The sequence below is a fragment of the Lithobates pipiens genome, unplaced genomic scaffold (genome assembly GCF_037356315.1).
Source record: "Lithobates pipiens isolate NorthernLeopardFrog02 unplaced genomic scaffold, aLitPip1_a1.2 Scaffold_3, whole genome shotgun sequence".
Lineage (NCBI taxonomy): Eukaryota > Metazoa > Chordata > Amphibia > Anura > Ranidae > Lithobates > Lithobates pipiens.
Window position 1 is genome coordinate 6,121,440 of NW_027507790.1, and position 27,555 is coordinate 6,148,994.

General features: G+C 43.7%; 1 protein-coding gene across 1 annotated transcript in view; it reads left to right on the forward strand.

Moving 5' to 3' along the window:
* LOC143940144 (zona pellucida sperm-binding protein 3-like) overlaps nt 1-27,555 on the forward strand; it is a 33,365-nt gene that overhangs the window by 5,576 nt on the left and 234 nt on the right. The window contains exons 2-9 of the mRNA XM_077461234.1: nt 3,449-3,645; nt 8,020-8,132; nt 12,573-12,664; nt 15,066-15,243; nt 16,109-16,226; nt 16,644-16,732; nt 18,468-18,559; nt 18,658-18,759. Of these exons, the coding sequence (XP_077317360.1) occupies nt 3,449-3,645; nt 8,020-8,132; nt 12,573-12,664; nt 15,066-15,243; nt 16,109-16,226; nt 16,644-16,732; nt 18,468-18,559; nt 18,658-18,759 (981 nt within the window). The remainder of the gene's footprint in view (nt 1-3,448; nt 3,646-8,019; nt 8,133-12,572; nt 12,665-15,065; nt 15,244-16,108; nt 16,227-16,643; nt 16,733-18,467; nt 18,560-18,657; nt 18,760-27,555) is intronic.

A 27,555-nucleotide genomic window follows, 5' to 3' on the forward strand; every position in this document is an offset into this window, starting at 1 on the left:
CACGTCACTTGCCACGTCACTTGCCACGTCACTTGCCACGTCACTTGCCACGTCACTTGCCACGTCACTTGCCACGTCACTTGCCACGTCACTTGCCACGTCACTTGCCACGTCACTTGCCACAAGTTGGGGATTGTCCACTTGCCACATCACCTGTCACAAGTTGTGGATTGTCCACTTGCCACCTGCCATGTCACTTGCCACAAGCTGTGGATTGTCCACTTGCCACGTCACTTGCCACGTCACTTGCCACGTCACTTGCCACGTCACTTGCCACGTCACTTGCCACGTCACTTGCCACGTCACTTGCCACGTCACTTGCCACGTCACTTGCCACGTCACTTGCCACGTCACTTGCCACGTCACTTGCCACGTCACTTGCCACGTCACTTGCCACGTCACTTGCCACGTCACTTGCCACGTCACTTGCCACGTCACTTGCCACGTCACTTGCCACGTCACTTGCCACGTCACTTGCCACGTCACTTGCCACGTCACTTGCCACGAGTTTTGGATTGTCCACTTGCCACGTCACTTGCCACAAGTTTTGGATTGTCCACTTGCCACGTCACTTGCCACGTCACTTGCCACGTCAGCTGCCACGTCACTTGCCACGTCAGCTGCCACGTCAGCTGCCACGTCACTTGCCACAAGATGTGGATTGTCCACTTGTCACATCACCTGCCACATCACCTGCCACATCACCTGCCACATCACCTGCCACATCACCTGCCACATCACCTGCCACATCACTTGCCACATCACTTGCCACATCACTTGCCACATCACTTGCCACATCACTTGCCACATCACCTGCCACAAGTTGTGGATTGTCCACTTGCCACGTCACTTGCCACGTCACTTGCCACGTCACTTGCCACGTCACTTGCCACGTCACTTGCCACGTCACTTGCCACGTCACTTGCCACGTCACTTGCCACGTCACTTGCCACGTCACTTGCCACGTCACTTGCCACGTCACTTGCCACGTCACTTGCCACGTCACTTGCCACGTCACTTGCCACGTCACTTGCCACGTCACTTGCCACGTCACTTGCCACGTCACTTGCCACGTCACTTGCCACGTCACTTGCCACGTCACTTGCCACGTCACTTGCCACGTCACTTGCCACAAGTTTTGGATTGTCCACTTGCCACGTCACTTGCCACGTCAGCTGCCACAAGATGTGGATTGTCCACTTGCCACGTCACTTGCCACGTCACTTGCCACGTCACTTGCCACGTCACTTGCCACGTCACTTGCCACGTCACTTGCCACAAGTTTTGGATTGTCCACTTGCCACGTCACTTGCCACAAGTTTTGGATTGTCCACTTGCCACATCACTTGCCACAAGTTTTGGATTGTCCACTTGCCACATCACTTGCCACGTCACCTGCCACGAGTTTTGGATTGTCCACTTGCCACGTCACTTGCCACGTCAGCTGCCACGTCACTTGCCACGAGTTTTGGATTGTCCACTTGCCACGTCACTTGCCACGTCAGCTGCCACGTCACTTGCCACAAGATGTGGATTGTCCACCTGCCACGTCACCTGCCACGTCACCTGCCACGTCACCTGCCACGTCACCTGCCACGTCACCTGCCACGTCACCTGCCACGTCACCTGCCACGTCACCTGCCACATCACCTGCCACGTCCCCTGCCACAAGTGGATTGTCCACTCGCCACGTCACTTGCCACGTCACCTGCCACAAGTGGATTGTCCACTCGCCACGTCACTTGCCACGTCACCTGCCACAAGTGGATTGTCCACTCGCCACGTCACTTGCCACGTCACCTGCCACAAGTTGTTGATTTTCCACTCGCCACGTCACTTGCCACGTCACCTGCCACAAGTTGTTGATTTTCCACTCGCCACGTCACTTGCCACGTCACCTGCCACAAGTTGTTGATTTTCCACTCGCCACGTCACTTGCCACGTCACCTGCCACAAGTTGTTGATTTTCCACTTGCCGCGTCACCTGCCAGGTCACTTGCCGCGTCACCTGCCAGGTCACTTGCCACGTCACCTGCCACAAATTATGGATTGTCCACTTTCCACGTCACTTGCCACTTCACCTGCCACGTCACCTGCCACAAGTTGTGGATTGTCCACTTTCCACGTCACTTGCCACTTCACCTGCCACGTCACTTGCCACAAGTTGTGGATTGTCCACTTTCCACGTCACTTGCCACTTCACCTGCCACGTCACTTGCCACAAGTTGTGGATTGTCCACTTGCCACGTCACTTGCCACCTGCCATGTCACTTGCCACAAGTTGTGGATTGTCCACTTGCAATTGCAATTGTTTAAAATATTTTTCTAATGGTTTTTCATCATTTGCAATCATTTTTGAGATTTTTAATGTAAAAAAAGTCACCTTTAAAAACGCATATAAACGCGGTAGCGGCGTTTTGCCGCGTTTTACCGCGTTTTGCGTCTGAAACGTGGAAACTTTTGCTTCTGAACGCATTTTTTTGCTTCTGGAAAAACGAGATTAAACGCAACTGCATAAAAACGGAAAAAAACGAGACTGTGTGCATGGACACATAGGATAACATTGAATGAGTTCAGGAGCAGTTGAAAAAACTGTCCAACTGCATCTGAACGCGCGTTTAACTGCGTCTCGTGTGCATGAGGCCTTAGTAATCGTTCAGTCTGAAAAAGCCAGCAACCACAAATACTGTAGTTGCTGAAATTTATTAAAAGGACACTTGCCTGTCCAGGGATCCAGTGCCTTGTCTGGTTCTTTGCCGGTCTTCCTTGCCAGCATGTTTACTGTGGGAAACCAGCTGTGAGTCTTGCAGCTTCCCACTGCATGTATGAGCCAAGCTTTGCTCTGTGGTTGTGGGAGGGTGGTGAGCTTTGGTGGCATTGCCTTAGGCCGTTCAGCAGAAGTGGGAGCAAGTGCCTGCCAGAAATGGGTACCAGTTTCACAAAGAATGCCAGAATTGGCAGAGGAAGGAGGACATAAAGCGGAAATTCCCTTTTTTAGGTGAAATCCCACTTTAAGCTATCTCACCACAACTGGATCAGTTGGAGATCCCTTTCAGTGCTTGGATTGTTCAAGCAAAACACTTTTATTTTTTTATTTTTTTTTCCTGAGGGGAGTTTGAACACTGATCAGGTTTTTATCGCAGTCTGAGCCCTGTTGTGGAGATTTATCCTGTTCTGTTTAGCAAAAGACACCAACCCAATGTTTGGGTTTTCACTAGAACAATGGAGGGACACTAGTTCTGGTGACTAATGGGAATTCTCTCACATTGGAGAGAGTCCTTTTACCTCCTGTTTGGCTGTGGGACCAGAAGGGAAATCTCTTCAATGAGACAGATGGCAAACTTTATTTAGGACATTTTTAATTAATTTTCATAAGCATTATATTATCCCAACTTGAAATGTGTGTTTTTTTTTTTTTTTGTTTTTGTTTTTTTCCCCCTCTTTGCAGCTCCGCCAAATAGTGTATTCTATGGGTGTAACAACACTTTTGTAAGCGTGGCTGTTAAAGTTGACCCTCTGGGTACCAATACAAGACTGGACCCTGATCAACTGACCCTGGGTAAGTGCCCCGTCTCCAGTAAAACTGCACTCTTGGGCTACTTTGTATTTGAATACCCATACCAAGCCTGTGGATTCAATAGAATGGTGAGTTTTCTTTCAATTTTTAATCTGGTTCTTGCCACCTATATACCTTTTTTTTTTTTTTTTTTTTTTTTTTTTTTTTTTCCTTCTGCCTGACTGTAAACTTCCTTTTGATATAACAAAGGGCATTTCTAGGGTTCTAGACCAGGGGCAACTTTGGGAACATACTTTAAGATGTTAAAACTGATCTTTTCCTGAATGGATAAAATACAATGTTCCAAAACTGTAACTGCATAGAATTTTATCCCCTCCATATTGCAAATGAAACCCGGGGCATGTTCCCTGGGTGCCAGGGTTTGGCAATGGCCCTGGATCTACAGTCAACTATGGTAGTGCAAGGGTCAGCCTGACTAGGTTTTTTATTTTTATTGGGATTTAGTTGTGGTTGTACAATAGATTGCATAGTGCAGTGCCAGCTTAACAACCTTTTTGCTTTATTACGTATCATTGTAAATGTTTTACAGGGCAAAAAAATGCTCTTGGGATCAATTCACTATGCTAATATACCAGGTTAAGAAATGTGTTTTTTCAGTTGTGCACATTGAGGTTTAAAAAAATGTCACATGGCTACAAATAAAGCCTTAGCTTTGTATACAGCTTTGGTAACTGAGAAGCCAAATCTTGTGTAGCTATTGCAATGACGAAATCCAGCTCCCCTACTGTGATTTCTATTCTGCTATAATCAAGTGTTCCACACATCATATACAAATATTAAAGTTCTTATAATACAGCACTGCAGTTAAAATGTACTATAAAAAAATTTACAAAAAGCTGACCATCCCAACATTTGTTTTAAATATTGTTTCGTAATGACCTTTTGTGATAAACTGGGGGGGGTGGTGTAACATTGGTCATCCTATAGGGCACACAGAGGGGCCCAGATGGCAGGGGGAACAAGTGCTGTGGGGCAATTGCAGAACAATTCCCTGTCTCCCTGCAGAAGCTGAAAGCTGGTTTCTCCCATCTCCCTCCTGTTGGCTTTCAGCTATTGCTGGGAGAGACTGGGTATCATTTTGTATTGGCCCCTGCCCCATGCACAGTTGGTGGCACTGATCACTGCTGTCTTTTCATAACTGAAGCATAGTAAAACTGTTCTTCAGTTTATGAATTAACGCCCGGTTCATCTTTTGTGCAGCTGAGGCTGAAGAATCTCCTTGCTAAACTCAGGACCTTGCATTTACTAGATCTGGTCTCCCACAGAACATGCAAATGCAATTTTTAGTAAATATAAATTGCTAAATACCTTTTCTCATCAGCAGTATATGGAAGTGTTGTGACTTCTATTAGTGTCTCGCCGAGCACTGGTCAAAGCTTTGTAGGAGTCTTCATTCTCTTGACTGTCCTGAGGCTGCAGAAACTCTGACCGTCGGCTAAAAAAACTTTAGCAATACACCAAACTGAGCATGTGCAGGGTGCCCCCAAGGCTCTGTTCTATTGGGAGGTGGATAGAGGACAGTGGAAGGAGAGGATCAGAGAATACTGAATCAAAAAGACTTTTTACACAATACAGTGGCCTAATCCCTTTTGTTCCACAGGGAGTATAACGAGCATGGCTTTACTGCTGTAGGTTTATTGCTTTAATTCCTTGCTGCCTCAAAGGTGAGATGTCAGAGGCCTGTTTAGACTTTCACCCAACATTCCCTCACTAAAAACATTTTACTTTTTTTTTTTTTTTTTTTTTTTTTTTTTTTTAACTGTACAAACACAGCCATAGATCCTAATTTAACAAGTGGGTTAGGGACTCCGAATAAACTCTGTGTTGGAAGGCATGTGGGTTGCGGGTGTATGCCCATTAAATTAGGACCTGTGGCTATTTGTACAGCCAGCTGCTGTGTCCCCATAGCATAACATAGGCTGCCGCATGCAGCATCAGCCACATAAAAAAAAAAAAATCATGCTGTACAACTACAGGTTGTAAATAACTCCCAAGAACTAATTTACACATCACTTTATTAACTGAATACAAAGTTCATACTAAATGTAACATATAAAACTAAGTTATTTTTATTTTTTTGTCTTCAAATGGTTTTGGTGTGTGGGTTTATTTTTATTTTTTTGTGTTTATATTGTTTCTGGAGGGGAAGAGCCCTGTCAGGTGGGGGTATACAGTCCTAACAGCCCTGTTGATCACCGCATGCTCCACAAACTGCTCACCTGGTGTTTTTATCTAATTTTTAAGATTCGTTTTGGCGTGTGCCTTTTCCTTAAGGGGATATTTATTTATTTTTTTTTTTTTTTTGGGGGGGGGGGGGGGGGGAGAGAAGAGCATCACTCTATCTTTTTCAGCAGGCAATTCTGTGCACTGTAAGAACAATCAGAGGCAGTTCAGCCGCTTGGTGGTTCTTGCAGGAGGGGATATTCCCAGCCCCCCATGCTTCTCCAGACTCACCTGTATGATTGGCAAACCGGAGAACTAATCGGTTGCTGCCAGAAGTTTGGTCCCCAGTCATCTTTATGACCCTCGAAGGCCCGGGTGTGATTGTCACCTCCCAGGTTGCTGGAAAATAAACACAGCCAAGGACGTGGCTGGAAAGGCCAAGAGGTATGTGTGGTTTTATAGTTCAGCCTTTCAAGCCTGAAAGATGTGGGGTCACATCTCTCCATGAAGAGGACCTGTCACACCCTATTCCTATTACAAGGGATGTTTATTCCTTGTGATAGAATTTTATATTTTTTTCGCATAGAAGCAGACCTAAACGGCATTCAAAATACATGTGAGGTAACGCCGTGTGTTGGAGCAAAAGTAACAATTCCAGCTGAAGACCTCCTATGTAACCTGTATTAAAAAAAGACACAAAGTGTCACCTATGGAGATTTTTAAGTACCAAAGTTTAGTGCAATTTTAAAGAATGACATGTTGGGTATCTTGGCATAACATAACCTTTCACATTATACAAAAGTTAAATTTTAACTTTTTTCAAAAGCGTTTGGAAAATTGCTGCACAAATACCGTGTGACATAAAGGGGTAACTACAATTTTTATTCCGGGTGTCTGCTAAAAAACATACCTAATGTTTGGGGATTCTGGGTAATCGTCTAGAAAAAATTATGCTTTTTACATGTAGGAGCAAAGTGCCAGAATTGGGCTGGATGAGAAGTCGTTAAACTGCAGCGCTGTATCAACTTTTTAAAAGCTTTGGGAATTGAGCCTCTTGATCACAAATCCAGGTGTCTGGTGCACACTTGTGGTCTCAAGGAGTCTAATTTGCCCTCAGAGGGATTATTTTTGGACTACAGGTTAGTAAGCTTATTTGTGTGCAGCTTTGTGAAAACTGCCTGGTTTGGCCAGTACAATGGAATAAAAAGTGAATTCCTACCATTCCCTCCCCCCCCCCCATGGGTAGGCCACCTTAGCGGTGGAGATCTACCTGAACAACATGGGGAGAAGTTGAAAATCACCAGGCAGTGTCACCACCTCACACCAGTTTTAAACCTGTAATTGCTGTACTACCATGCTGCAATCGCATGCTATACACGGCAATTATGGGTTTAAATCAAGTGGTGAGGAAGTAACATCATCTACTCCTCCTTACCACCTGTCAAACACTCAGATCGCTGTTTAAATGAGCAGCAGTGCCTGCTGCACTTGTGAATGAGCCCTTAGTTGCATTTTGCAGTGGCACTCTTAGAGCTTGTTCACAAGTAAAATCCTGTAGTTGAGTTGCAGTTTTGCTGTCCCAATCCCTAGCGGCAGCAGAAATTAAGCCTGATGTTGCTTTTGGTGCATGCTACTGCCTGCTAATTGGAACCCATTAAAGTAAATGGGGGGGGGGGGGGGGGGCGGCATTCCACATGGGACAGGAGCCAGCATTAGAGAGGGCATCGGGTCATGCAGATCTTGCTCCCTGCTACAGCTCCAACTTTACAAGTAGTCCTTCTGCATTGCACTTTTGATGCTCTGGAATGGTGGGTCGGCAAGCAAAGATCACAATCTACCAGACACCTGTCTGTGATCTACAGGTTGCTGACCCCCATTTTTAGATAAAATGCATACATATAAGAAGTTAAGTTGGGTTTTAAACCCAAACAATTAAGTCTTCTGGGGTGGGTGGAGGGTTTCAGTGGCAGGGTCAGAATGTGTCTGGTTATTCTGTTTGGCTCCATGGTTTCTTCACTTCTGTCTGCCATCAGTCACCTGGACAGGGATGTTGTCAAATGTTAACACAGCAACAAATCTTGACAGGTTAAAATCTTCCCTAATCCTGATGGAAGATTTAACTCTTCCATACTCCTAAACTGGAATGATTTGTATTTGAATAGTCATTAAAAATATTAGTATGATTGACCTGTCAGCCTTGCACTCTGATAGGTTTGTGTCATTCTTGAATGTTCTGAAACATTTAGGTACAAACATGTTCTCTTGTTACTTTTCTGCAGGCCCTTGGGAATGCTGTGAAGTTTTTTGTGGATCTTGTATATAAGCCTACATATACAACTGCAAGCCAGTATTCTCAGAATTTTTCTGTCCCTATAAAATGTGTGGTAAACAGGTGAGCAGATGGTCTGTATGGACATTATAATTTGAAAGTTCAGGTAAAGTGTGGAACAAAGATGGGGGACTGCCAAACTTAATTTTTTCATACTGTGATTTCCTAAAGTATATCTGTCACAGGATTGTGGCTATCCAGAGATGAGCTTAGAAAAGGTGAGCAAGCCCAGACTCCTCCTCCTAAATAGGCAAGGTGCAATTGGCCTTTTGTGAATCAACCTAATGTGTTTTTATAGTCCACAAAAAAGCACACAGGTTGGTGCCTGGCCAATGCAAAGTGTCCCTTGTGCTGCTGGCTACAGATTTCAGTTATTCTTCATTTGTGTTCCCAATCCCACCAAAGGCCTCTTTAAACGCAGACATTTTAGGAATATGGTAATGACTGCAGCAAATCTTGGCTTATGCCCTCCCAACGACAGTGTGCCAAGTCATTCCACTTTTTTTTATATTTGGAGAATGACTCCAAAACCTAGTCAAGAATATTGCCACCATTTTTGAGGACTTTTTATGGAAAGTTTTTTAAAACTTGACCCCTCTTTACCAGTTCTACTTGAATAAAGTATTACCTCTTGCATGTGGGAGTTCCATCCCTTGGTACTGAGGCCTTTGAATGCTGTCGCTGAGGTGAATTCTAATATGGGAAGGGCCCTTAAGGATTCACCCTACTGTACTATAAAGTTCAAAGCCCCCTCAAATGTATTATGCCAGCACACACCTCTGCAACCAAAAGCCTTATCAACCCAAATATGTGATCCATAAAGTTGGCAAGGACCAGCAGCTACATCCCTACATTTAATGCAGAAGGCTTTTTTCACATGCTATGCAATAGGATTAAAAAAACCTGTTTAGCGGCACCCCCTAATTACTTGAGCCCCAGTGTCTAAGCAGTCCAAACGCTCCTCCTGATTGGCTGAGACACAGCAGTGGCACCATTGGCTCTCACACCTGTCAGTCAATCAGGGGAGAGGGGGGTCAGGGCTCAGTGTCTGGCTACATGGAGCTCTGACTTGGCTTGGGTGCTCCATAGAGAGCTGCTGGCTGAGGGGGCACCTAATAGGGCAGGGGCAGCAAAGATGGACCGGAGAAGAGGATCCAGGCTGCTCTGTGCAAAACCAACTGCACAAAGGAGGTAAAAAGTTTATATTTGTCTTTACAATCACTTTAAATGTGTGGCTTTCAAATTTTCAAACAATCAAATTTTAAGCACTCGGGCTGATGTACCTTTTTCATGTTACTTGATATACAGCTGCCTGACACCATTTTATCCATGTTCTGCTTTTCTCCTTCCTTTCAGAAAGCCATTGCTTCTTGGTCATGAAAGCATCTTTTCTGGATGGGCAGATGCAATGTCATTAAACAGAATCTTCTTTGTTGCTGTTCAATTGAACACAATAATCTGGCCTGCAAAACGAGCATGGCTTAAATGCACCAAATTATGAAGACTCAAGACATCAGGGGGAAATGTCTCTGCCTGACCATTTTACCACACAGCAGTACACATTTTCAAGGATCATAGACTGGAACTGCCATTTCCTCCTATAATCAATGGGTTCCTCTTGCATAAATGGTCTCTATTCCATTTAAAGGTTCTTCCATGGAGCACCATACTTCCTCCCAACTTTAGCTCACCATCTATCTACTAAAGCACCCAGAACACTAATCTGTAACAAGCAGTTCTCTACAAGTTCCCCCCCATGACTTTACCATTAAAATCAACAGCACAACCATTGGTCCCTCTGGCCTCTCCTTCAGCCCCCACATCCAATCACTGGCTAAATCCTGCTACCTTAGCCTCTAACATCTCCAGAATTTGACCCTGACTGATACCACAAAGCAACTTATTCACGCCTTGATTATTTCCCCCCTTGACTACTGCAACTCTCTCTACTTAATAGCCTGCTTAAGAGTAGGCCATCACCCCCCCCCCCCTTTCAGTCTATTATGAATGCTGCTAGACTAATGCACCTCACTAATCGATCTGTGATTGCTGCCTCTCTGCCAATCCCTTCAGTCCCCCCCCCCCCCCCCCTACGACATTGTATAAAATTTGAAATGCTAACCACATTGCCCCCAGCTACATCAACCTCATCTGCAGATATTGCCCAAATTGTCCTGTCCTCTCTGCTCCTCCCAGGACCTCCTGCTCTCTATCTCCCTTGTTACCACCCCTTGTGCTTGCCTTCAGGACTTCTCCAGAGCCTCTCCCATCCTCTGGAACTCCCTGCCCCAGTATATCCAATCAGCCCCTAACCTTTAGGAGATCCCGGAGAACTTATTCAGGGAAACCTGTCCCTAAGCCACCCCATCAAATCATTCCCTGCAGCATTACCTTTTGTACCACCCCCTCCCTTTAGAATGTAAGCTCTACAAGCGGGGCCCTTCTGTATTGAACTGTAATTCTGCTGTCCCCACCCCCCTACGTTGTAAAGCGCTGCGTAAACTGTTGGCACTATATAAATCGTTGATACCTTCCCTCGATTCCCAATATTTAGAAAACCACAAATCCTTATGTGGCCAGAGACTGCATCATTTGAGACCCTTTGTTGGAGGAATCGATATGAGGCTCTTCATTATCTTATGGTAAATGGCTAATGCCATTCCAAATATCATGCAATCCACTATTTGCCACTTAAGTTATCATTTCAAGTCTTTACCTGAGGCTGGCCTGTTTGCAAGTGTGTTAACGCCCTTTGGACATGAATGTTGAGGCTCTGGTCCACTTCATCATGGGTGTACTACTTTTTGCAAGAAGCGGCACAGGCTCATTGCCTTTTCTTGACCAATGGGAGAGGGACTCCCAAATTGTCTTGGCTTTGGCCTAATGTTTAAAAATTCTTACCCTGTCCTACAGTATCAATCTGTATTGGGAATTTGGGTACAATGTTTACTAGGTGTATTTTACACCTGTTATATTGCATGTAATCTATCCTACTCCTGAAGAATATTGGCTGGTTGTGCACAATATAATTCAAAGGCTCGCTGACTAAGTTCCAGACTCTCCTTACACCATAATGTTTGCCACTTAGTCCTATAAGTATGTGGTGCAGTATTTTATGTTGCACATATTGCGCTTTGGAAAGCTGCCTGCTCCATTTGACAATGACTACACAGAACGGAGGATTAGTTATATGGAGGCATTCACCAGTATGCTGAAAGACCGTTAGTAACTGCCATAAAACTTGTTACTACTTGACTGAATCTTTCTGAGCAGTTTTTAAAGCATTCCCTTGCTGGTGGCACTTGATCCCTTCTATTTATTCCTCTGACCCTTTCACCCCTTTCTCATGGATACAATGTCCTGCCCTCCTATATACCACACAAATCTTTAGTGCTTCCTTCACTAGAACATGGTGTTTTGTATTTCTGCTTTACTGGGAGGTAAAGGTCATGCCTGATATAGATACTTTCACCCTTGGGACTCCTGGGTTATTTTCCTTGTTAAACTGACACAACCAAGATTTGGTGGGCATCCCCTGCATTTCACTTTTCTGCATATCTGGCTTTTCCTATATGGCCATATTTTACCAGTAATGTGTGGGGTTTTTTCGCTCTATTTATTTCTACTGTTTCTCATGTTGTGATTTACATGTACCACTAATCATCATTCCAGATTTGTGTGCCGGTTTTTCTATAGTTTCTTCAATAAAAATTGCTGCGCTACAAAAGATACATTTCATATAGTCAAATGGTACAGTGTATAAATATTAAAATGTCCCAATTGAATGAATCAAGTGTCCATATAATTCAGTGACCAAAACAATGGTGGAAAGACATTATGTATATATTAATAAAAAAAGAACTTCAGTCCAAATTGAAAGCAAATACAGATGCCCATAAACTTTCAGATTTTTTTTTTTATTTTTATTCTGTCTTTTCACTATAGTTTTGCTCACTGAATTTAATAAGTGTCCATATATAGTCCAATTGGGAAATCTTAATACCATGTATCAATGTATGTATTTGACTATATGAAATGTATCCTTTTGTAGCACAGCAAATTATTTATTTTATTTATTTTTAACCGTAGTGTTTTCAGCTTTTTATTTTTAGTTTAGTTTGCTCTTATCTGTTTTGATTTTCTATAGTTTCTGTATTTGTACTAAATTGGAACTCTGAAATGCAAAATGGGGGACTAAATGTAAGCACTATAGAAAGTAATGTGACAAGCATATTTTTTTTTTTCCCCATGGAGCTGCCTGGCATCTAGCTCTCCACTGAAATGGCTTGGAGATTCTGTGCTTGGCAGACTGGTCAAGGCAAAACCCTCTTGTTGGCTAAGTTGAGCTGGGGTAGGTGCCCTGAGTCCATCTCGAGCAAATCTAATTGGATGAAAAGTTGAAGTCCAATTTCCATTCGGAGGGGGGGGACTGGTGACTGGTGGGGGGGGGAGACATTATTTAACAAATGTATTTTTTTAATTTATTTTTTTCTCTCCCTTCAGTTCCATGACCCCAGCTCCTATAGCTATGACTACATTGCTTTTATCTGCATCTGGAAGGGGTAACCTGAATTTCGGCTTCCGCTTCATGAATGGTGAGGTGGTGGGGATTTCTATGACCAACTCAAGGAGGACACTGGCAAAATTGTGATGTTGAAGATCTGTGAAAGCCAGAAAGTTCAAAATATTCAGTGATTTAACTCGATACAAATTGTGAGTGCCATCTTGTGCTCACAAGAGACCTTAGGTGGCCAGGACCACCCATTACTAGACGGACATTAATATTAAATACCATTTTAAATGGCTTAACTGGCTTTTCAGTAAGAACATGGTCTGGAGTAGACCAACTCAACTTTCTATACTTTCCATAAAAAGCTTATTAAACTTTAAAACTACTTGCATATAGTGGTGTCCCTAAAAAGAACCACGCACTTTAGCGAAAAACTTGTGTTTTACTGAAGTTGCTGCCACTGCTCAATTGTAGGTTCTTGTCTGAGCCTACCTCCAGATAAACCTTAATTTTTCAATCTACAGGCTGTGAAAGAAGCATAGTGGTGGCAACCCTAGAGGGGTGTGGGTTTTCAAAAAACTTTAAGCTTATGGAAAGCATTATGCAGTTTATAACCCTCTTGAGCCATGTTATTGAAATATAAACTATCAGCCTTTTTTTAAATCTACTGTTACACAAGTGGTGTTTCAATGATTCATCTACTAAGAAGAGGGCCTCTTCACCTAGGGTCTCATGTGGGCATAAGCTTGCCACTTTCTCACTTCATTTTTATTTATTTTTTGTGGATCACTGATATTTGGGACTTATTGTGGATATCCATTTGTTCTGACACATTCGTGATGTTTTTAAAGTCAAAGGAAGGGCTAGCTATCAAGCTGACCTTTAAATAGTTTTCTCACCCACGGCCCTGCAATGCCCTTTATCAATTGCTGTGTACTTTTTTTTAATCAAGGTTTTTTAAACATGCAATCATGTTACTGCAGTCCTTTCCCCTCTGGGGCAGTTGCTACAGCTGTTGGGTGACTCCCCCCCCCCCCCCCCCCCACACACAAACAGGAAGCAGTGGTTGGTGATGCTCTATTCAGTTCATCCCTATTGCTGGTCCTCTGCATTGTAGAAGGCCTTGGCCAAGCTGTCAAGTGTTGGAGGGTTCCGACTGATGGGTGCTTACAATGTTCAGCTTTTTAACCTTTTATCCCAAAAGGAGGGAAACTTGCTGTAGGTGCTTGATAACTGGAGTTTGACTTTAATTCGGTCCAGTCCATCTAAATCTGCTAGTGTACCAACAACCAACCCAAATGCAGTGAAACAGGTGGTTCCCCCCCCCCCCCCCCCCAACCACCTAGCAATGCTTTTCATTTTACAATGGAGAGTACATGGAGCTAGTGCACATGCATTTGTTTGCAGGCAGTGATATTTTTGCCTTGATGTGACACCTCAGCATTCAACATGTGTTCAAACTTTGTATCCTTCTCAATTTGACTTTTTATTGTAGCATTCCATAAAGACACCTATAGTCTAAAGTAATAAACCCAAAATTGCAGCTTACCAGTAGATGTAGTGGCTGCATTAGTTTAAGCTTTCCCCTCTAGTTCACATGGTGATCTGACCAGTACCACTTCTTCTGTACTGAGGTTCCTACATGCTGGATGAAGGACCACAGATGCCTTTGAACAGCGGTATTGGTGGGGGTGGTGTTAACAAATTCAGTAAATTCTTTATTTTTATTTTTTTATTGTGCCTTTTCTGTGCAGTGGTTTTGCACAGAGCAGTCTGGATCTTCCTATGGTCACCTGCTGGCACTCCTGCCCCCAGAGCAAGCTGCTTGTGGGCACCCAAGCAAGCTTGCTCATGAGCCACTGCTCTTACAACTGTAGCTCCATGCACAGTGGCTTAAATGATTCTACGGGAGTTTGTGTTCTGCCTGTAGAAGCATCTCAATGTTATCCCCATGCACATTAGGACGTTAAGAGGCATATTTTGAGTTTAATATTTAGAGGTAGAAAACCCTCCTGGTTCGTGTTTTCTGATTAGACCTTGGAGGCAGAAAAACTTAACTCGTCTAAACTTTAGAGTAAAAAAACGCTCAGCATTTTTGCCCAGAGAACAGATGGTTATGGCGTGTGCATGGAGCCTAAAGTGTTACTGGGACAGGGCTTACTCTACCCCCTGTCATTAGTTGGATGGCATCATTTTGGGTTTAAAATTGCACTCCAATCCAAACCTTTGTCTTAAGTGGCAAAGGTTTCAACCCTTTCCAGGTTTTATTGTAGGAATCCCCTGCACTACTCTGCTAGTAAACATGCAATTTCCCCCCACCTCCTTATCCCAATTACAATAGGCGCTTTGAAAGTGAGCGGCCATCAACCTCCTAGAAGGGGATCCCAAACATTGGTCTTTACTGCTGTTGACACTTCTAAACAATTTTTTGCTGTAGGTTAATTTAGTCATGGAATTGGTATTACATTCTCAATGTCTCCCATCAGATGACTTCTCAGGGGCTTCAAATTCAAAAGTCTTTTTCTTGGGATCCCCCATCAACTTGGAACTCTCTGTGGATATAGGATACCACATGCCTCTGAGACTCTTTGTGGATGAAGGCATAGTGACTCCAACTGCAGACACCACCGAACCACCAAGTTATAATCTGATCACTAACCATGGGTAACTATTTTGTGTATAGTTGCATGTAACTGGCTAGCCTGTAAGTGGCTTTCTTATTTCTAGATAAAACTATGACCCAATTCAGCTATGCCTTATCTCAATTTTGTTAAGGTTTCTGGCTTCAACATTATCCAAATGCACATACAAATCCTTTCAACACGTTTGTGTGAGATGGGTAGATGAGAATTTATTTTCCTAATCTGAAAAGGCAACCAGGCATATTGTGGCATGCTTGATTTTTATGGGGTGTCTTTGGCTCAAGGCTAAGAAATGAAGGAATTTGTGTTCAGTCTTAAAATTTGTAACCTTCAACCAAAATCTCCAAGACCAGATGTAGAGAAATGGGACAAAGACCCTCATGTTTATTAGAATGGGGACCCTATGTTTAGAAGTTCAATTTTCTGACCAAAGTACTATAAGATTTCTTACCACTTGTCCAGAAGTCATTCATCAATAAGTCCTGCTAGATCACTTCAGGTTGTCCCCTTTTGCAGATATAGCTATGTAAAACATTAAAAATAGGTGTCTGCTGTTTAAAATTCATTAATATGATCTCGCCCTGTTCTGCATATGCTCAGTTGCTCTATTTTTAGGCTTTGCTGATGGTATTGAACCCTTCTATCCTTTACCGCCAAGGCAGCTGCTTCGGTTTTGATCAGTAACTGCCATGATGCTGCACATGTGATCAGTTATTACACCAGCCGTTTGATGGTTTGACAGTTTGGTTGAGGATATAAGTAAATGTGACAGTTTGCAATTCCTGCATTCCAGGAATGGAACTGCTTTTGGAAACCCTTAAATCAATGGGTTTAATACTGGTGGGATACAAAAACTGCACAAGGCTGACACATTTTATTTTCTGCAGATGTTTTGTAGATGGAAAGGTGGCACACTCAAAGTTTGTGATGCAAGATCAACAGAATCAGATAAATTCCATATGGCTGACTTTTCCAGCAATGAAGTTTGCAACAGACAGTAATGAGGCAAGTATTTAATTTCTTATCAAACATTTGAACTTTCTAGGGTAGCATGCATACTACATACCCAGGGCTGGGGCAAGGGATGGGCAGACGGGGAAGCTGCCCTGGGGACTGGTATCGTGTGAGGAGATTGGGGGAGGAGATTTGTGTTGGCAGGGGGGTAAGAATAGTTCTAGAAGGGGAAACCTGGGGTGAGTGGTACTTTGAGGGGGGAGGGGATGTGTGTTGGGAGAGGGAATTGGGGAAGATATGTGCTAGAAGAGATGATGTGGTTTTCAGAAGGGGGGGGGGGGGGGAGTACGTGTACTTGGAGGCTATCGTCTCGCCTATATAACTTATTGGTGAAAAAAAAATTGTCATGTGGGCCTCAACTTGACTGCTTTTTTTTTTTTTATTTTTTTTATTTTTTTTTTTTTCCAGATCTACCTTACGTTTAGGCTGGTTGTCTGGGACCCTAAAGGTGTAACTGAGCTCAGGAAGGCATGTTCCTATGTACCTGAAAGCAATAGGTAGGATAATGCTGTTAATAATTTCTTTGCTTGTATGTTTATGCAACTAAGCTTTTTTATTTTTATTTCTCTTCTCTTGGCTGCCTATTGCTTGCTTGCTGAATTCTGCAATTGGGAGTAAGGAGCAAAAGCCCTAATATATAAGCTCCATGTAGCAACTTTCAGCTTGTATAGGGTTTGTCCTCAATCCATGACATTGCTGGGTGCTTGAGAAGGGACTTGGGTCACGCATGATCCACATATCTGGAAGTATTGAGGCAGGAAATATGGTGGGGCTACTATTAAGACAAACCTGCAAAGTACAGTTGGGTGCTGGTATGGTGAAGGCCTTTACAATTTAAAGCACCACCAATTAAAAATTGGTTAGCTGGTTATGGCTTCCAATATGTTAGTGGTTCTAAATCTGCCAATACATTTAACACCAAATCGGTTACAGCAATCCTTTTTATGTCTTATGAAAAGCTGATTACTTTAATCACTAATGAAAGTATTAAGTAGTTTGTCTCATCCATGTAAATTGATGCATTCTGCTTGATAGTTTGTGCTGTGAATTGACTTGCTGGCTGGATTACCAGATGGAAATGGAGCAGCTAAAGCTAGATACACACTATACATTTTTCTGTAGATTTATTTTTCCTTTACCAAAGCCATATGAGGTCAATCCTTAAAAGGTTCAATTTGTATGCAATTATGCAGGCCCCTTGCACTACAGTTTTGGTAAATCTGACTACAAAAGTTGTAGTTTGTGTATTTTGGGGGGGGGGGGGAATTGTTGGGCAGATTTAAAAACTCACTACATGCTTTTCTGCAGCTTCTCCGTTTGAAATCTGTTGAACCAAAAAAGCGAAATGGCATGGCTTTATCTTTTAAAGTCCCTGACCTTTCCAAAAATGCATTGATGTAAACATGTTCCATAGGAACCCATGTTAAAGTTCTGCAAAAAGCATGAAAAATGCACTAGTGTAAATGGAGCCTTAAGTGCCGGTGACTTTGAGGCAACTTTGATTGAAATCTATGGGTAGAAGTCGCCTTTAATTAGTACAGGAACCTTTTCTGAAGTTGGAGAGACTTCAGTAGTGTACCTTAAGACAGATCTCATTCACTTCAATGGAATTTCTTATGTCCAGCGACTTGAGGTCTGACAAGTCGTAGTGTGAACCGGCACTAAAAGTAAATTAAATACAGCTGTTTAAGAATTGGTAAACTACATTTGCTTTCAGATTTAATATTGCTTTAAATTTGGTGCTGAACGTGCACCTTGTATAGTAGGCAACAGATTTTAGTTGTGATAGTAGTCAAAACATCTGAAAGCTTCAATAACCAGTGACATAACTGGTTTGCAGCAGCATGTATTCAACCTATTGGGTGCACACCATCAAAATATATTAATGAGGCTGGGGACAGGTTTTGGAAACTCAAAGTGTGTATGTGTCATATGGCTTGGAAGGGCTTAAATACCAATCACTATTCCTCAAACCTTACCACACTGCAGACTTCTGCAAAAATCTGTGTGGGTGCATGGCTAAACTGGGGTACAGTTAAGACCAACATGCCAACTTGTAGATTCAAGTGAATTTTACTGTTCCATATTGGCCAGCAAAATATACAGATTCAAGGTTATGTACAGATGTTGACAAAATGAACCATGTTTCTAACCCCTCGCCACTCTATCAAAAAGGGGGGTGGAGAAGAGTTGATTTTCAAGTTGACAATGACAGTAAGATTCTCTCCTCAGGTGGGAGCTGCTTGGTAATGCTGACAACACTGTATGCACTTGCTGTGATGGCGTCTGTACCAAAAGTTCCAGGAAGAGAAGAGATGTTAATGGTAGGTGGAGACTTGGCCCATATGAAAATTCTTCATTTTATTTGTATCTGTTTAACATGGAGTGTGTGGCGGGGTTTTTTTTTTTTTTTGTTTTTTAGAAAATGAAGATGGTGGACTTATCCATACAATGGTTCTTGGACCTTTCAAAGTGCACAACCCATCTGGTTCTGCTGATAATGAATCCAGAGCAGCAGAGACAGGTAATTAAGCATCAGCTCCAAACCAAAAGCTGACTTTTCCTTGTGTATATAATCTGTTCTGGCTGGATGTTGCCTAAAAGGCATGGGAAGCTAGGCCCTGTGAAGTCGAGGCAAACAATATTGCATGCTCCCTTGCAAACTATCATACCATAGGTACATTTTACAGTATCTGCTTTGACCTGTTTGAGTTTACATTTAGGCAATGATGCCAAACATAGCATGTTTTATGCTAACAGTAAAGACTCTCTGCAATGAAATTGGGTAGTTGACCCTGAAATAACATTGTAGTTGCCACTCTGGAGCTAAAGGGGACAGCTATGTAGAATCTGTAGTGGTATCCAATGTGTGATTTGTTGCTTTGAAGATGCACTAGTGTCAAAAGTATTGGGACACCTGCCTTTACAGGCACATGAACTTTAATGGTGTCTTAGTCCAGAGGGTTCAATATTGAGTTGCCCCACCCTCTGCAGCTAGAACAGCTTTAATTCTTCTGGGAAGGCTGTCCACAAGGTTTAGGGGTGTCTATGGGAATGTTAGAGCAATGACTGAGCTCATTCTGGAATAATGGTCAAATTCATCCCAAAGGTGTTCTGTCAGGTTGAGGTCAGGACTTTGTGTGGGCCAGTCAAGTTCCTCCACCCCAATGTTACTCATCCATGTCTTTATGGACCTTTCTTTGTGCACTGGTCCAAATCATTTGGAGGGTGGATTATGGTGTTGGTTTTTTCAGGTGTTGGGCTTGACCCCTTAGTTCCAACAAAGGGAACGCTTAAGGCACCAGCATACCAAGACATTTTGGACAATTTCATGCTCCCAACTTTGTGGGAACAGTTTGAGGATGGCCCCTTCCTGTTCCAACATGACTGCACACCAGTGCAGAAAGCAAGGTCCATAAAGACATGGATGAGGGAGTTTGGGGTGGAGAAACTTGACTGGCCTGCAGAGTCCTGACCTCAACCAGATAGAGCACCTTTGGAAAGAATTGGAGCAGAGATGGTGAGCCAGGCCTTTTCATCCAACATCAGTGCCTGACCTCACAAACGTGCTTCTGGAAGAATGGTCAAACATTCCAATAGAACCACTCCTAAACCTTGAGGACAGTTGTCCCAGAAGAGTTAAAGCTGTTATAGCTGCAAAGAGTTGGCCAACTCAAGCTCTCAGCATTCATAGACAAATGGCAAGAAATCACCACGAACAAGTTTGTCCTGCATGGTAGAACGAGGTTAATACATAGTAGGTTTTCTAGTGATGACAAGAATCCCCCTGATGTCTCTTGGTCTCTGGGGAGTGCTGGAAAATTCCAACTCAATGTTTCTACTCGCACATCTTTGCCAGTAAAAAACACTACAGTACAGGCTCACTTTGAAGCTAAAACCCTCAAGAAAATAAAGTACAAAGTTTTGTATGGAATCCCATATAATCAGTAACTAACTTGCCACCACGTGCCTTTATGGCTACGGTAGATTTGCAGGATGCCTACCTGCACATGCCAATAAAAGGACCACCACAAGTCTCTAAGATTCATGATACAGGGTCCAAAGGCTACCCTGCACTTCCAGTACACCTCCTTGCCCTTCAGGTTTTGTTAGCACCCAGAATATTCACTAAAATACTGGCAGAGGCACTAAAGGGCTTGAGACTAGAAGGCATAGGAGTTGTACCATATCTGGACGACCTCTTTTTTTTTTTTTTTTTGCCAACACGAGACCTTGACGGCAACCTCCAAGCAAGTGTCCATTATCTAAAGAGTTTGGGGTGGATAATGAACAAATCCCACCTCATTCCCAGTCAGAGTAAACTGCCTAGGGCAGTGATGGCGAACCTTGGCACCCCAGATGTTTTGGAACTACATTTCCCATGATGCTCAATTACACTGCAGAGTGCATGAGCATCATGGGAAATGTAGTTCCAAAACATCTGGGGTGCCAAGGTTCGCCATCACTGGCCTAGGGTATGTGGTAGACACAGGAGAAACAGAGATCCTGCTGCCACAGGACAAGATGGCAAGACTAATGGAAGAGATTGAGACATTTTGTCTCCCCAACGCAGTTACTGTTAGGAAGAGCATGAGGGTGCTGGGCCTCATGACCTCTATACTGGCCATCATGTGGGCTGCACACAAGACCATTACAGAACTTCATCCTGGCTCAGTATGACAGTTACCCACGTTTCATGGAGTTCTGGGTCACAAGTCTGCAAGAGGTCAAAACATTGATGCAATGGTGGCTTGAACCAAACATACAGCCAGGGGTGCTTATGGACACAAATTTGATCTGCAAATGCTGGCACCACAGGCTGGGGAGCACACTTGACAGACCACCTGGTCCAAGGTTCTTGGAACCAGGACTGATCTCTTGCCTCATCAAACATGAGATGGAAGCAGGGAATCTAGTGCCAAAATCCTTCAAAACACAGATAAAGGACAGACATATCCAAATAAAAACTGAGAACACTAAAACCATAGCGTATATAAACAGACTGGGGAAACCAGATCCCCTCAACTCTTGTCTAAAGCAGACCCAATCCTGAAGTGGGCGGAAGCAAACTTGGAGTCAAGATCCCCCATTCACCTGAGAGGGTCTGAACATCCTAGTGGATTACCTAAGCAGAAACCAGGTACGGCGCACGGACTAGGCCAGGCAACCTTTGGATCATTCAGATCTGGGGGATGCCTTTGGTAGACCTAGAGGCATGCACCTCCTGAATTGAATACATGGTTACTGGAAATGAACACATTGCCATACAAAAAGCTAATATATAAACCTAGGTTGCCTGTCCAAATATAACCAGATATGGGACAGATGGCTCCAGACCTCAAACTTTAACGGAAACAAGAGTTGTCTGTTTAAAAACTTTACTTTCCAACGCGGTTATTGGTTCTAGTCATGTATTCAAGTTTGTCTGCTTCATTAAGAGATTGTTCACTAACAATCTTTGTTGGTCTGTCTTTTTAAAACCTTGTACCCATTAGGGATGAAAAACTCCCAAAAAAAGCTTAACCCTTTTTTTGTCAATTTTTTCAAAGTATACTGTCTTTAGTCTTTGCTATGTACGTTCAATAAAAGTTACTTTTTAAAAGTAAAATGTAACAAGGTCCCAAGATTTATTTACACCATTTAATAAACGTGAGCAGCCAGCCGCATACATTACCATACAAACCAGAACTGCTAACGCAGGGGCCAATCTGGAACCCAAATATCAAGATACTGGAGCTTTCCGACTGGCTCCTGAAAGGATAATGTTGCAAAACAAATGCTTGTCAGGCAAAGTGATTCTTTCTATTGGCTAAGATGGTATTCACCACACAAACAATATAAAAGGGTTCTAAAGTGCTGGGGTGGGGTGGGGGGGGGGGGGGGAGAGAAAGGGGGCAGGTGGAAAATTATTCTGACCATCTTGAACTTTCTACAAGAGGATGCAGATTGATCACACAACAATCTAAAGGTACGGGTGGCAGACCTGATGTAAGGCTAGAGGAAGATGTGCTCATAAAGAGATCTCCTCTTGGTTAAAAATGACACCTGCAAGTGCTAAAATTTCCCCTTGTGGGACCTAGCCACAGTATTCAAAGGGTGGCCTATAGACAAACATTAAAAATGGTGGTCTTGGTATCCCTGGTATCGGCAAGAGTCTGCAAGGTTCAGGCACTTTCAATCCTGGAACCACACCACACTATACGTTTCTATTAGACAAAATAATCCTCTCGCCTGACCGAGCCTTTCTACTGAAAGGCCCCTCAACTTCACAGGTCTCAGAACATTATCCTTACCCTCCCTTCCAGCTAAACTTCATAGCAACAAAAGGGGGGGAAAAAAATAACAAATATGGGGGGGGGGGGGAAGAATGACATTTCATGTCAGGCCATCAGGATTCTTCTATCAGGAAAGGGCAGAAGACCTTGTCACTTTGTCCTATAGTCAGGGAAAGACTTCAACCTACTTCAAACATCTCTATAGTGAGATGGCTCAAAATGGGCATCGCATTGGCATCAATCCCAAAATCTACCTCCACCAGAGGGTATTACGGCCAACTCTACCAGAGCATTCTGGCTACACCAGAGTGGATCCTAAGGACAGTGACATGGTCAAGCTCTTGGATCAAACTTTTGGTAGGAAAGTGCTCCAGGCAGTGGACCTCCTAGTAAGTATTCCTTGCTACATGCGCTCAGATGCTACTCTGGAAGACAACTTAAAACGGGTACCTGCAACTCCTCTTCTAGGAAGTCTTCCAGGGCAGCACTGATTCCCTCCCAAAAAAGTGGAAAAGGGGAACTTTATCTGTTGGAAAAGTGGAAAAGCATGATCACCTTTTCTGTCAGTACTTTTTATATTACTGAGGCATGCAGGTATGTGCAATCTTTTTGATGGCAGACATAGGGCTCTTCGCACAGGAAACCATCTCAGATGCTGCCCCGGAAGACTTCCTAGAAAAGGATTTACCGGGTACATAACTTTTTACTACTGTGGGAGAGAAACTGACTTTTTGAGGGTTACATATTGGGAGAAAGACGGCCCTTTTTAAATCCTATGCTTGGGAAATGCCTTTTTAAGCTAATACCGTCAAATGCTACCATGTCTGTAGATCCACCTTCTTGGGTCCTTCTTTGCTGCTCCTGGGCCATCCCTTCTATTGCGTACCCCCAGTTAGCAGCTTCCTATGGGCCCTGCAGCTGAGTCAGTTCTGCATGTCCATTCAGATACTGAGGTCTGCCCCCTCTCACCCCTGATTGGCTGACTGACTTTGCTGTGGGAGCCAGTGGTACCGCTGCTGTCTCATCGGGAGTGTCCTGGATGGCTTAGACATTTGTGGACATTGATGGAGAAAGATGGGGCTCGGGTAAGTAATTGGGGAGGGGGGTGTGCTTTTTTATTTTTTTTTTATTTTTTTTTTCCCCTTCTCGATGCATTCTATAAACTAGTTTGCCTGCAATGCTCTCCTTTTATTTGTTTGCAGTAATGGGCCTGAATTAACCTTGAAGTAGCAGCCTCAACAGATCTAAAAGCTATAGAAAACGTAAAGGAGTTGTAAAGTCTCGGTTTTCACCTTTAATGCTTTCTATGCATCAAGGTGAAAAACCTTCTGTGGTGCAGCTGCCCCCTTTTTATTTACCTGAACCTGATCTTTCCAGCGACGAGTGAGCCCAACAGCTCCATCCTCTCGGGACCTCATTGAATAGATTGATGGCAGCGGGAGCCATTGGCTGCTGCTGTCAATCAAATGACAGGCTGGGTCCTGCTGTCTGTCAATGGACACAGCAGGACTTGGGTGTCCCCATGGAATGCGGCTCTTCATGGGGGCATTCTATATATGGAGGAGCGTCACGGGGGGACCCAAGAATAGGATGGCCGCTCTGTGCAAAACCCTTGCACAGAGGTAAGTATAAGGTGGTGTGTTTAAAAATAAATAAAATAAAAAATAATTCACTCAACACACAGCACCTTAATCTTGACCTTGGGGTTGTATCGCCACCTTTTAGGAGAGGACTAGGAAGAACACAACAAAACAAGCGCAGTACCACCCAGGGGGCAGTCCTACTGGCTATAATCCCTCACTCTGCTCCCAGCAGCTCAGGGGTTTTTTATTTTATTTTTTTTTCTCTGCCTAGTCTAGCAGGACCTGGCTCTTTCTAGACTTGGGCGCAAGGTGTGTAAACATTTGGCTGTGGCAGGTTCTGATGCTACAGAACTTGCGGACCGGGACCTTTCAGACAGTGAGGAGAAACATATGTTGAAGATGTGCAGCGGGCCTTTTCAGTCCCAAGACTAATGGCGGTGCGTTGCGCCTTTGAGGAGACACCCCCCCCCCCCCACCCCCCATTTCTAGGTTAAATAAGGCAACGAAAATTCTGGTGGCAGGTCCCTCTCTAAAGAACCCTGCCGACAGAAGGGCGGAGGCGGTTGCCTGGTCCATGTTTATGGTGGTGGGTTTAGCCACGGCTCTGGTGTCAGATGCTTACTGAATGGGCTAGGTTGTTTCACTGCGAGTTTGGGAAGGAATGGGTTTTCCCAGTCTGTGGAACTGGCAGACCAGTGGCCCTGGATATGGCCCCTTTGCTTTCTAGAGTCTCAGTATCGGCAGTGCTGCATCACCGGATTTGGCTCAAATATTGGTCTGCAGACCGGGCATCTAAGAGTGCTGGCGGATTTGCCCTTCCAAGGTGAGAGGCTATTTGGCAACTCGCTGGATGACATTAAAAATGTTACTGGGGGAAAGAGTACTCTGCTCCTACAGTCCAGAAAGGGTAAGGAGCTGCGCCATAGGTAGGGGTCCTCTTCCGCTCAAGTGTGTGTGTGTGTGTGTGTGGTCCACCTGGGTCAGCAGGAAAGCATCCCTTGTATCACAAGCCTGCAAACAAACTGGCTGCTGTGCTTCGTGAGTTTGCAGTCCGGTGGACCTCTTCTTTCTGATCAGTGGGTTTGTGAACTGGTTTAGTCAGGCTACAAGAGTTTTTTTTTTTTTTTTTTTTTTTTTCTTGTCTGCCAGACAGGGTGGTGTGTGGGGTATTTTTTATTTTTTTTTTGTTTTTGTTCCATCCCCTTCCAGGTCATCGGGAGGCCCTGTTCGGGGCAGTACAGAACTTACTACTGCGTGGGGTGGTAGTGCTTGTACCGACGTTGGAAAGGTTTCAGGGATTCTACTCCACTCTGTTTGTAATCCCAAAGAAGGAAGGGGTCCGTCTGGTCCTGGATCTCAAGGCCCTCAGTAGTTTCGTGATGGTGTGGAGGTTCATTCTGTGGTTGCTCTTTATCAAGGTGATTTCTTGGTGTCTTTAAACATCAAGGACGCATACTTGCATGTCCCCATATATGCCAGACACCAGAGGTTTCTGCTATTTGCAGTTGGACAAGCACTATCAATTTGTAGCTCTTGCCTTTGGCCTAGCGATGGCTCCAAGGGTCTTCACCAAGATGCTGGCCCCAATTCTGGCATTTCAGAGACAACAAGGTATTGCAATCGTGGGTTACCTGTACGACCTCCTCAATTAAGGGAGGATGTGGCAATCACCATACAGACTCTTCGGGAGTTTTGCTGGGTGAATCTTGAAGTCTGTTGCTGAAACAGAGCAGGGATGAATATTTCTGTTTCGATGTGACTGAACTGATGAAATGACTGGTCCACATGTGAGATCCTGACCTTGCCATGGTTCCCGATCTTGGTTGCTTCTTTCAAAGGTGCCAAAATTCTATTGGTGTGGTGAAGAGAAATCCAGCTCTCCAGATTGTCTTTGTACTATAATCGCAAAGATACTCGGTGTGCTGCTTTTGAAGCATGAGGCAGCTGAGGCTGGCGTTGCATTTCTACCAGGCAAACAACCAGCCATGATAACCTGATGTGGCCACAAACCTGATGTGACAAAAGGCCTTTTTGTAAGCCAGAGTACTTCTGCACCACCAGGGTGAGGACCCATGCTATGCAAGGTAGCGGTGCAAATTTTTTTGTTTGGTACCACTGTTGCACACCACATTGCCTGGCTGAAAATGGTGTCAGACACATTTCGGCCTGTCATTCCTGTCCCCCAGAAGCAAATGAGCATGAAGCCTTTATCTAAAAAATTTGGGGGGGGGGGGGGGAGAGGTTATAACTAAAAGTAGTGGTGTGGCCACTATCAGGCCAAATGTGTGGCAGTGCCACTGGTTCCAGCAGTGTGCCAAGCATCCTTCACAAATGCAGAGTGAAGCTGACCCTGTGAAGGCTATTCACCAAAAAACTGGGACTTGGGTACAGAGACCCACATTATAAAACATTACTGTAATTGTATTTCAGAAACTAGCTTAAACTTTATGTACTGTAGTGATCCAAACCTGTGTAAAAAGGAAAAAACCTCCAACAAATTTTATAGCATTCATGTATAATGTAGATGGTCAGATTTTATTTACCATATATAATAATTCTCTACCAGTCTCATGAATAAGCTTCACTTCAGCAGAAAGTATGAACCTACAAAGACCAGCCAAATGCATTGGACATCACCCATATGTGGCTGAGTATAGGGCACATGGGTTGTTGCCTCATTCATGTATGGAATTCAATAAGTTTGTATGAGCGAGACTTTTACTGCTCCATAGATGTGTCACCAGCTTTTTTATTTTTAGGACGTTTATTTTTACAACGTTCCAGTGCAGGAAAAATGCAGCATGTTCTACTTTTACTGGAACTGCATGCACTGATGTGAACTATGCCAATAAACCATATAACTTGCTTTCCATGTGTTTTTGATGCAGAAACACTGGACTGCATGTGGTGTAAACTGGCCCTTGAAGACCTTTTTGATGTGAGCAGTGAAAATGACATGCTCAGATACAAAGTTCATACAGGGATCATGGTGTAACACCCTGTGTGGCTTATACAAAACAGCCCTATGTAGGTAACTTCAACTAGCAGATGCCATACAACAAATGGTTACTGGTAGACTTTTTTTTTTTTTTTGTGGACATCTATATTATATATTATCTACATTAAACATGTATGCTGTAAATTTCTTAGAAGTGCAAGGTCAAATATGGTGAAAACCATATACAGGTTTGTCAGTTTAGTACATCGTGTATACCTTTACCAGATTTAAAATCATGCAAAAAGTGTAGGTTGTTTGTACCATATCTGTAGGGAATATTGATTTTAAACCAAATGTGGAACGCCCCTGCTCAAGCTTACTGGACTGTCTGGTATACTGTGTACCCTGCTGTGGGGGTCCAGTGACCTATTACACATGACCTAGGTTATGTACTGTTACTCCTGTTGCCTATGGTCTTTCTAAAGCCGCAACAGGAAAACTAGTGTAAAACTGTACAGTGACCT